At 39.9% G+C, this 11,365-nt stretch overlaps 2 protein-coding genes across 3 annotated transcripts; one reads left to right on the forward strand and one right to left on the reverse strand.

Annotated features, from left to right (window-relative positions):
• Positions 1-653: 653 nt before the first annotated feature.
• On the forward strand, positions 654-8,027 carry tefa (TEF transcription factor, PAR bZIP family member a). 2 transcript variants are annotated; one of them, XM_072667313.1, is made up of 5 exons: positions 654-842; positions 3,399-3,782; positions 4,110-4,318; positions 4,782-4,993; positions 5,262-8,027. In XM_072667313.1, exons 1-5 carry the CDS (start codon positions 770-772, stop codon positions 5,281-5,283), a joined length of 900 nt encoding a protein of 299 aa, XP_072523414.1. In that variant the 5' UTR covers positions 654-769; the 3' UTR covers positions 5,284-8,027. The 2 variants fall into 2 exon arrangements, with proteins under 2 accessions (XP_072523414.1, XP_072523413.1); XM_072667312.1 differs by lacking the exon at positions 654-842 and adding an exon at positions 2,031-2,687.
• Positions 8,028-8,093: 66 nt separating this feature from the next.
• Positions 8,094-9,923, reverse strand: phf5a (PHD finger protein 5A). The gene is made up of 4 exons (XM_072667532.1): positions 9,832-9,923; positions 9,331-9,354; positions 8,611-8,777; positions 8,094-8,302 (listed from the first exon to the last, which is right to left on the reverse strand). Exons 1-4 carry the CDS (start codon positions 9,881-9,883, stop codon positions 8,213-8,215), a joined length of 333 nt encoding a protein of 110 aa, XP_072523633.1. The 5' UTR covers positions 9,884-9,923; the 3' UTR covers positions 8,094-8,212.
• Positions 9,924-11,365: the final 1,442 nt, after the last annotated feature.

Below are 11,365 nucleotides of genomic sequence, written 5' to 3' on the forward strand. Positions count from 1 at the left end.
AGTTATATATGCTAAAGCAATAACTTGACTGTCTGTGTTTCCAAATGTACAGAGGAGTCATTTTCTGTGATTTTGATAGTATCTCTTTGGCATGAGAAGTCTCCTGACACTTTTTACACTGATCTACCCTCAGGAGCTTTAATACCTGGGGTCCGTGTGCTTTGCAAAACAGTGAAGCGCTCACGTGTTGCAACTCTCAGTTTACATGTACAAAAGCCATGCATGGCTTTGAGATTAAGTGTGTAAGATTATACACAAAGACCTACATTCTGAAATGTAGCTTGATCTGGTTAGATTATTTAAGTGTCAGTATTTTTGATGTTAATAAAAGTAGAATTAATGGATTAAAGATGCCTGGTTATTATAACACCTATAGCATTATTTGTATTTATTAGCCCAAACATGGATTTAACCCTAAAAAAAGTGTTTGGCGCACTTTCATAATTTCATAACAGCGACGTAGACGGATGCGTTGGGTTCGTTTAGCTTAGATAACTTCTCTTCGCTCCAATTGGCTTTCATGCGGGCGACGGACAATTCCGACATCCAATCACAGACCAGCGCTCGTTGAATATTCATTATCGGAGAGGCTCCGACAACGTTTATTGGTCAGACCCGGTCTCCATGGAAATGCGTTTCAGGCGGGTCTAGTTAAGTAACTGCGGTCTACAAACCTCGTGACATTCTGAAAGTTTCATATCTGACCTTGCCAGTCACTCTTACCTCTGTTTTATTTTATTCGTCTGCTGTATCCTCAGTTATCTTTGAGATGTCTGCAGATATTCCGGAGATATTCAAGGCCCTGCTTGAGCACCCCTTCTCAGTCCCCACCTTTCCTGACGGTAAGATTACTGGTGGACACTGAGCTGTTTGCCTTATAACCTATAGTGGCACTCATTTGCTGACTAGGCAAGTCTGACTAATTGCTCTGTAGTTCAAGCACTTTAATATTGCTTAAGGCTCAGTCTGAATGACCATATGGGTTCAGTGAGAGAAAATGAGATTTGCACATTTTTAAAAACGTTTTATGGATGTAAAACGTTTTGGGAGTAGCTATTCTAAATATGAATGGGATGTGCAGGCTTTTATCAACTTGGCCAGTTTGGTGTTTGATAACTCTGACGTGAATTTCGAATGGCTGCCTTCTCCCTACATAGTGCGCTAGTGAGGTTCTTGAAACTAGTGCACTTACACTTGTGCACTAAATGTTTAAAGGAGAATCGTGCAGCCGATGACTGCCTTTTAATATCACGCATGCAGTGCACGATTTGTGTGCAGAAGTTATTTCGTGCCCTACATAGTGCACTACATAGGGGCCATATAAGATGCCTCCTGGGTAATAGATCTGTGTGGGAAATGTGTGACGCGTGTATTTGGGTGCTGTTTCAATACGTACCCTGTGCGATACATGCACTACTGCTTAGTTGTGTGGGCTATTCTCTTGGTGAGTGCTCACACCACTGTTGGAACACGCCCACGGAGACCCCGTTAAAGCCCTTGCAGCAAAATCTAGCAGTCATGTTTTGACGCATTATAGTCTTTGACTGGAATAAAAAGTTTATGCTATTTCTAAAGCAAAAAAAAAAACTAGCCAATTTTACAGTGTAGCCGCCTGTTTGTTTTTAGCTTGTGTAGAAGTACCCTAGGGACTGGACTTGCATCATATCAGCCTCATCTGCACCACAGCTACATCACCATATCAGCGTATTGTATTAACCTAAAAAGAAGCATACATATCCAGTGAAATAATTATACAAATTAAATAATAAAATTATTATTAAAATAAAGCCATTTTTTTTTTCATTTATTTTACTTTAAACCCCGCCCTTTATTTATGCAACGTCGCCTCTGCGCATGCACACTTCCCCGCAGCACATGCTCGGCCACGTGAGCAGATTTACGCGCTTTTATTTACTAATGTAGACATGCCCATTTTTAAAAAGATATTCTGCATTAGTTCAGCTTTTTTCAAGGTATATTTGAAATGTAGTTGTTTATTGTTTTATAAACCAATATATACATAAGATATATATATAAACAATATATAAAACAATATTTTATATATTATAACGAGCGGGTTTGTGCAGATTGCAAGGCGTGGTGTGAGTCAGGGTCTCTGTCTGCCTGCTGGTGATATTTTAATTTTTTTTTGTGTGTATTCTGATTTTGCCAATGTAGAGCAGTAGGTCAGTGGTTGTGCACCTCTGACACGTTTTTCCAGTGTTTTCGACGAGAACTATCTATATGTAACACTCTCGACCGTCCAATGGCTTTCGGCTGTAGAGAGGTAACACCCACTTTAGGTGTGTTTGTCCGCCTACTTGTCTTTAGAAACGCTGAATAAATTATGCTGGGAAGGTTGGAGTGGCCTATCCGCGGCCACGTACCGCGTGTTTGTGGAGGACGGGGCTGCTGGCCTCATTCAGCATGGAGATTCTGGGCAAATGAGGGAACCGCTCTGTAGGGCGCGGTGAAGGCTTCAGCTGTTGGTGTAGTTTTCAGAAATCCGGCATTAAAAGTATACTTACACTCAGTCTGCGGTTTATCACACCAAAAGACAGATACAATGTCTTCGGAACCGATATCCGGTAGCCTGGACCAAGGTCCTGACACAACAGCTGCGTTTCCAGTAGCGTTAAAGAAAATCCTGGAGACTCCTCCGCCCAACCTGTTCGCTGGTGAAGACGGTGAGTGACCCGGGGGGGTTTGGTGGGTGTGTTTCGGGGCTTGATGTTATCGAGTGAACCAGAAGCATGGCCATGTAAGCTGAGCTGAGAACAGCGACATGTGTGATTTGTTAGGCAGTAGCTAACTGTGAACGATTGAAATGCGAAGCTGAAACGGGATTATTATTGGTTCTTATTGTCATTTTCTTTTCCACCTTAAATAATGTTTGTGCCTTTTAAGGTGGAACAGAAAATTTCAACTTCGTCGTCGTGATCACAAATTAGTGTTCAGTCTAAATACAAGAGAATACTGTGTGGTAAATATCCCACTTTATCTTTTTAGTCTGGTAAATAAAATAAAAAAAATTGTAAATTCTTATTATATTATATTTATATAAGATAAGATATTATATTTATCTTATTAGTGTGTTTTGAATATGTTTTAACATTTTAGCCCTCATTTATGGCAAATTATCTGTAAAAAACAAACAAAAGTAGTTTCCACATTAAATATAACATTACCAGTTATTCCTAAAAGTAGGTAAACTGACTGACAAAGTTGTCATATTTACTTATGTGGAAATTATGAAGACATTTAAATAATGTAAATCCATTACTTTCTTCAGTGCACTTTATAATCATTTGACTGCAAGTCATAAAACACAAGTCAAGACAAGTCAAGTTTGGTGGTAATGTTTGGATGGATTGTGTCCATGCGCTTTGGTATTCCAGAAAATGAGAAAGAGAAGCTGTCAGGAGATGAAGCAGACGGCGGAGGAGGGGTCAGTGGCCTTGGACCTTCAGCCGCCTTGACTCCTGCTATCTGGGAGAAGACCATTCCCTACGATGGGGAAACCTTCCACCTAGAGTACATGGATCTGGAGGAATTTCTGATAGAGAATGGTATTCCTACTTCTTCTGAGGAAGCCCAGCTGAAAGACCTGGTCAAGGAAAGCTCCCAGCAGACACCTGAGAAGCCAGTTGAAACCATTTCAAAGACAGAGCCAGCCTCTGTCTCTCTATTGCCAGTCATAGAACTGGACCAGTGTCAGGAAGAGGTGATCACAACCACTGCATCAGACACAACAGAGTCAGAGTCAACAGAGGCCAAAACAGGTCAGTATGTTACAATACTAATGATAGAATGTTGAATTTGAGCTGTGAACATGCAGCACATGAGAGAATAACTTTGTAATAAGTAAGATATAAAAAGACTGCTTTTCAACATTTCTGCATAGTAATTTAGTATTTAAAATGTAAATATGTTCATTGGGGTTTGATGTGTAACACTCCCTCCTGTCTGTCCTACAAAAAATTGTCAGAATTTGTCAAAATTTGTGGTGCTGATAGGAGCCAGAATTAAATGGCTCCCTACCAAGCTGCCCTACAGAAAGCTCACATACATGTAATGATAACTAATATTTACTCTACTACTACTCTCAGACAAAGAGCAGTTGACGCCAGAGCCCATTAACCCAGAGGACGTTGAGGTGGAAGTGAACTTTGAGCCAGATCCCACAGACCTCGTCCTGTCCAGCGTACCTGGAGGAGAACTGTTTGATCCTCGCAAACACCGCTTCTCAGAGGAGGAGCTCAAACCACAGCCCATGATCAAGAAAGCCAAGAAAATCTTTGTGCCCGAAGACCAGAAGGTATCATGTTTCATTGTTGACATCAGCTAATAAATCTTCCATTCAGCCCATTAAACTTTAAGGGCTTGTGTGTGAGCCCAAATCATCTCTCATTACTAACATAGTAATTTCATAGTAGTTACTGACTGTAGTGTAGTTTCTGTAGAATATGATTACAAATAGCTGATTGGGAATAAAGGTTAAAGGGCTAAAATGTAGTCCAAATAATAATTATGTAATAAATATTGATCTAATTTAAAAGGCACTGAATAAGCACATTCTGAAAGTAGAGAGAGTCCATAAACAAGACATCACTTACAACATCAGTAAATCACAGCAAATAGAACCAAGGTAAAAGTCAAGCAAAACAAAAAATAAATAGTTTTAAGTAAATGATTTTAGTATTTCGTAGAACCAACATTTCTTAACCAGTCAGGTCGTGTGGTTGGATCTGTATCATGATTCATATTCTGAACCATTCCAGGATGAGAAATACTGGCAGAGAAGAAAAAAGAACAACATTGCAGCTAAACGTTCGCGAGATGCCCGACGTCTGAAGGAGAATCAGATCACGGTCCGAGCGGCCTTCCTGGAGCGGGAGAACACAGCACTGAGGCTGGAGGTGGCTGAGCTGCGCAAGGACTTTGGGCGCTGCAAAAACACTGTGTCTCGCTATGAAGCCAAATACGGACCACTGTAAGAGTGCAAAACACCACTGTCAGCCAATCCACTCCTGTTCCTGTGTTTTCTGTAGTCAAATAATATGTAGCAGCTGACAGTTCATCAATGTGGCTAGTCACACATGTATGAATCCACCACACTGTAATTACATACTGAATGAGCCGAGCAGAGCCGAACAGAAGATCTCCATGAGTTGTTAATTTTGTAATTGACTTCTTTTAGAAATATGGGCAATTTCACTGTGTGGTAATGACTGACCATATCTTTCTCCTTCTCTTTCAAGTGCTCCAGCTGAAGACCAGTAGAGCATTTTAGTTACTTTGTGGAGAGGTTACACATTAAAGGAGCATTCATTCTAAATCCATCACCTAGTATGTGAGGCCGAAATGTTAGTTCAGAAAAATGTCGCTAGCATTGCCTGACCCCTGTTGACGCTGGAAGCAAAATAGTGCCCTTGTGACATCGTGATTTAGGGCCGAGAAGTCCCTTTTGAGAGCTGTGGCACAAAAAACAGCAAATTTATAGATACAGCTCAGACTGGATTGACGTAAATACACGATGAATACATGAGGAATGACGTAAATACATGATTTTCGTGTTACTACAAAGTCGACGTCTGATTCGGGTTCACTGCAGCTCCATTAACAACTGACAGAAAGACGAAAAACAGCCCATTCTGTTCACGTTTGCAGCTGTTATAAGCCAACTAAGTCAGAAATGCTACACAACGCAGTACAGTCTCAGTTCCAGCCAACGGTTTAGAAGATAAAGTCTCTGAGAGCAAGTCAAGTGAAGCATTTATGGAATGACATGTCGATAGCGTGTGTAGGTCTTACCTTGTCAGCTAAGAGCCATATATTCTCTGATACAGCAAAAATATACTGTGGCTATGTTGTCAAGTTACACCATGTTTTTTTTATTATCGTCTCTGGTGTTAACTGCAACTTCTAAGGCTTCATGTCCGCATCTCCCAAGGTTAAAAGGGCATGTGACCTCTAACTCTCAGTCAGAAATCTCACATTAAATGATGGATTTTGAATTAAACAACCTTTTAATGTAAAAAGAAAAAGAAAAAAAAGAAAGAGTGACGGTGGAGAATTACACGCTGAGAGGAGGAGGATGAAGAGGAGGAGCAGACAGGATGTGAGTGAAGAGTGAATATTTGGGTTACCATGGTGATCAGTATCTTGTTGGAGGCTTGCTTTCACATCACAGTGTGCACCAAATGTGTATGAACTTTTCAAATGCTTTCTCCAGTGCGCTAAGTATGAAGTGACCTTTTTCCCTTATATATTCCTTTTCTGGGGAAACCTGAACATTCAGGATTTTAAAGAGATTATTCTGGAAAGATGGCGTTGTGTCTGCAGCAGCAAGCTATTGTAGCCTGTGGTAATGGTCTGTGTTTGTCCTTTTATTATTATTTTTTACCTTGTTTCTCTGGAGTGTGTTCTTTTTGTGTGTTCAAGTACAAAAAGTAATAAAACTGTATAAATAGCTGCGGCTGCAGAGCTGGATATCATTAGACAGTGCTTAACGTAAGATTCTCACGAGTTCTTAAGCATCGCAGTCGTCCCTCTGTGTTTGTCGTCATCGTCTGTGTGTCCATGACTGACACTGTGTACTGTGTCTTCAGAGATTTGTCTTGTATATGTGGTTTATGTTACAACTCAAAACCACCACATTCACTTACACTTTTTTTCCTATCCTGCTTCCTTTAATTGGGTCTGAGCCTTGATTAACACCAGGCCTCCTTTACTGCACCCAATGCAATATAGGTTAATCCTCTCTAAAAGCAATGTGGTTAGGTCAGCACAGGACAAAAACTAGCTGGATTATATAATCGTGTTGTGCAAGTAAACGCCTGTAAATAGCCCTTTCTGTGTACATAAGTTCCAATTCTGAGCTTGTTTTGTGTAACAATGACGCACATCTCATCTTTCTCCTAACCGAACCAATACAGTTACCCTTAAGGCTTTCACTGTGTGTATATGATATCAACCCAGCAGCTTAAGGCTTCAGTAAATGTCTCAACATATAAACACCCGTTTGTTTACAACGGACATGAAAGAGGTATATCATAAACCATTATCTGTGTTAGAGTGGTGTGTATATCAGATTCCTCCCCATCAGTCAGACAGAGATCATTACTGTGTGCTTCCAGTTCATATTATATGTGTAAATAATAAATGGTTTAACAGTGGTCTTAAGATTGTTTCTGTAATGGTTTAAAGGGAATATTGATCCATTTCTAACCAAAGTCAGTCACGTTCAACAGTTCTACTGTAGTAAAAGGAAAATAATTCTGATTAGATGAGGATTGGTTTACTTTCTTTTATTTTTGAGAGAGAATGTTTGCTTTTAAATGATGGTTTTAAAATTGGACTTATTTTTTTAAAGCATGTTTGAGGTTTGTGTCTGAGAATTTAAGGCAGGGGTAGATAGAACTTAGTGGCTGTTCCCCTGCATTAACCCCCCCTGAACAATGTACATATTCAACAGTACTCCTTTCTTTCCCAGAGAAGAAATTATTTTGACTTACCTGCATGAAAAGCAGGAACCAGGGGATTTCACAAAGCATGATTTCAGTTAGCCACATGACTTGAGCATAAAGGCGAGGACAGTTCAATAGGAATGTCCTGCACTTATCTTATTAAGCAGACTAGACATGGGGCTTAAATTACTTTGCTAAACAGATCATTTCTGACTTGTGAAATACCCCTCATACTGTTAAGAAAAGATCTTAGTGATAACAACCCTGCATTTAAACCTTAGGTTTATATTCAACATCGGAATTACAGAAAGGTTCAACTTTTTCATCTTTCAAATTACTCACCTATTAAGTTTACTGGCATATTTTGAGATACTTTTTATCTACTGTTTGTTTTATATAAATTATCTGCTCTAGTATTTCTAAAGAACTAGCCCTGTAGTGCCCCATCCCCCTTTGTGTCTATACAAACTGTACATCCATGTTTTTGCTTAGTTTTTAATGTAAAACTGTTCTGATAACCCCCTGTTGTACACATTAAAGAAAAATGTCTTGACAGTCTCTCTCGGAATTCATTCTCCCTGCATGGTCATATTTCCCGTCTATCAGAAAATAACTTAAGTCAGATTGTAAAACAAGCAGTTTTTTTTATTACACTGGAAACACTATAAAAAAAAAAGAAGTAGTATCTGTTTACAAAACAAACGCTTTTGAAAACCACATCAGAAAGGCCATTTTCAAAGTCTTCACCTCTTTTTGAAGCCATACTTTTTTCTCTCGTAAAAGAGGTCAGTCTTTGAGCTTCCCAGGTTGACAATCTTTGGGCAGCCGTCTCTCTGAGAAAGGAGAAGGGGGGGGGGGTATGCAATAAAAATCAGGTTAAATGGCACTTGTGATTTCTTTCAACATGTATTTCATGTGTGATACCAATTCTTCAATTATTTTTATATATATATATATATATATATATATATATATATATATATATATATATGTTAGTGCAGCAGCGTGAGCTGTCGAGACTAATGTCAGAACGGCCACAGTAAGAAAACAACGCAAACAACAAAACAGCTTTGGGCCACTTTCACCATTATTAACAATTATTCTATTATTCTAAATAAATACTGCAGAGAGCTCTACTCACATCTTTCTCCTGAATGGTGCATTCCTTGCAATAGTAAGCGTCCGACACCCCCGGGCCTCCGCAGATCACACAGCGCCCTTGGTAGGACCCGTAGTTACACTCATCACAAATGCGCACAAGTGTGCAAGGTCTGACGTAAGAATCGCAGATAACACATTTTCCATCACCTGAAGGGGAAGATAAACACATTTGAACATATTTCGCCATATTTAATTAATTATACGGCTCCATACTTTGATCACAGTGTCACTAGAAATCAAAAGCAATTCTAAGCGTAAACAACCTCATAAAAGAACACTAGGGACCATCACACTTGGGCTACACACATGCTACTGGTCCTATATCTGTACAGGTTCAACTACACTCACAACTAAGACATTACAATGTCAGTGGTTGTTGTACCACAGTAAAAAATACTGCTGCCCTCCGAGGTTCTCTTCCCTGTCTGTATTAAGTCTATTGTACAGTGTTTAGTGTGTAGTTTATCATATGTACCTGGAAAGTTTAGCTGCAAAGCACATTTAAAGGCATTTTTCTCCACTTCAATTTTTATCCTTAGCCAACATATTTTACTGCTCTAGGAATATTTATTTTGCCCTTATCACACTGACATTATTTGAAAATAATGAGGAAGAACAGAGCTGACAAGTTCACTTGTTGTATGAACCAACTTCTCTCTGGGAATAATTAATAAATAATTAGATAAATATAAAAACTTACACTTTTCACAAAGCCTCCCGATAGCTGTAAAGACAAACAAGAGCAATAGCACAACATTAGTACGTTTCCATACAGCAGAGCAGTTATTACAGCGAGCTGCATGAGTAACCTGCGTGTGTACAAACACACACACACACACACACACACACACACACACACACACACACACACACACACACACACCACAGTCTGAAACACTGTTCTGCACGGTCTTGCTAGGACAGGAAAGTACATCAGCATTTATTTTAACAGCCGAAAAACAACAAAGAAAACGAGCTCTTCGTCTGTTGAATGTATTTCATCGTTTAAACACAGCAGAGCTCTTCTCTACTGGACCTACAGCAGCAAGCCAAGCTAGGCTAGGCTAGGCTAGGCTAGCAGCTAGCTAGTTACTACTACTACTCTACCACGCTTTTACGTCTTAAGACTGTAAATATGGGTGTTAGGATTTCGAAACCCGTTACAACCAGGCTGAACACTCTGATTTATGGTCAATCTTACCAACACCGGCCTGTTTCCTACAGAAGATCAAATCTGGATGATGCTTAGCCATTGCGGGTGAGCAGACAGTGCGGACCACAGCAGCGGCGTCCGTTCACCTTTAACACTGCGGCGCCACTCACAGCGCCACCTGCAGGCCCGGCTGCACTACTGCAGTGTTAGGAAAACGTGAAAAGGCTGAAGTGGGTCTAATAAAACTTTACCTTACCGTAGAGTAAAATATTACATGTATGCATTCATTATGGGTAGTACATGGTAGTGGCAGCCATCTGCGGCCAGTCGTGTTTAGTGTCATTTTAGACAGCTAAGTAAATGACTATTGCAGATGTACAGAGGTCCTGAGGTGCTCAAGGTTGAACAGTCCCCTCTAAACTCAGGGAGTGATTTATGAAATTGAGGGAACGATTTATTGCATTTATTGTAATTTAATTTTATTTTAAATAATAAATGTTATTATTGAGAAACTACTTAGGGAAGGGTTTATGCTTATAAATATTGTTTTTCTGATGATACTTCCATGATACTTTACATGTTGGGAGATGTACAGATGACTGCCTGTAATGTATTTGTCAGTGGCCTCCATTCTTTTACCATTACCAGGGCTCTGGTATTCTGCCACCATGTTTACCCAGTTAACGGGTCTTTTCTGATTAATAACCAACCACACTGTGTTTTGACCTGGTATAGAAGGCCGGGAGACATTTTTCTAGTGTTAATATCTCACTAAAATGGCTCCCTGAATGCATCCCCGTATCCATCCATCCTATTGCCTGTAACAAGCCTGTCGAATACAATGACTTTATAATGACCTTAGAGTTTATAATGACCTGCTATCAAGGGACAAATGGTATTTTTCTTGATTATTAACTCTCTCACTCGTTGTAGAGTTTTAGTCAGTACCCTTTCCCCCTTTTCTGTGTTAATGTTTCTGTGTTAACATTGTCACCTTACCTTCACCCCTTTTCCTCTTTATTTTGTCTTTTACTCTTGCCCCCCTCTTCCTCACTTCAGTGTGCTTAAACCCTGACAGTCTATGCATTCTTTGGACTGGATCAAACTGCTGGCTGAAAGTTGATCAACTAAGCTGTGCCTGTGTATGATTCTCTGTCTGCATGTGAATAAACTCCAATGCTGAAGATCCAGTCTCCTGCCTCTCGTAGGCCGGAGGCCTATGCCTCCAGCCACCAGTTCAGAGTTCAGTTCACATGCCACCAGTTCAGAGCGCTTTTGTTGAGGGTCTGCCCGTTTCTGTGTCTGAAGCATTGCCCTGATGTTCCACCTTAACCAAAAGCACTGGTGAAGAGAAATGTCTTTCATTAGAGTACGGTTAAACTCTCTGAACACGGACGAGGAGAAAATATATATTTTTTTGAGTATGCGAGGAAACTTTCTTGTTAATAACTTTTTGTGACTTAATACATTTCAGGACTATGGTATAATCACAAAAATACTGTTGTACTGTGTCATAGATATTGGCACAGATGTGCTGATCTTTAGCCCTCAGCCACAGCACACAATATCTAACAGAATAACC

Source organism: Salminus brasiliensis, chromosome 22 (assembly GCF_030463535.1).
Source record: "Salminus brasiliensis chromosome 22, fSalBra1.hap2, whole genome shotgun sequence".
Classification (NCBI taxonomy): domain Eukaryota; kingdom Metazoa; phylum Chordata; class Actinopteri; order Characiformes; family Bryconidae; genus Salminus; species Salminus brasiliensis.

Excerpts from the sequence above, each read along its gene's own strand:
- tefa (XM_072667312.1), top strand. The coding sequence starts at position 2,567 with ATGTCTTCGGAACCGATATCCGGTAGCCTGGACCAAGGTCCTGACACA. Across the intron at positions 2,688-3,398 it reads CCTGTTCGCTGGTGAAGACG|AAAATGAGAAAGAGAAGCTG; the intron begins GTGAGTGACCCG and ends TTGGTATTCCAG. Across the intron at positions 4,319-4,781 it reads TTGTGCCCGAAGACCAGAAG|GATGAGAAATACTGGCAGAG; the intron begins GTATCATGTTTC and ends GAACCATTCCAG.
- phf5a (XM_072667532.1), bottom strand. The coding sequence starts at position 9,883 with ATGGCTAAGCATCATCCAGATTTGATCTTCTGTAGGAAACAGGCCGGT. Across the intron at positions 9,355-9,831 it reads TAGGAAACAGGCCGGTGTTG|CTATCGGGAGGCTTTGTGAA; the intron begins GTAAGATTGACC and ends TTGTCTTTACAG. Across the intron at positions 8,303-8,610 it reads GCACCATTCAGGAGAAAGAT|AGAGACGGCTGCCCAAAGAT; the intron begins GTGAGTAGAGCT and ends CTCCTTTCTCAG.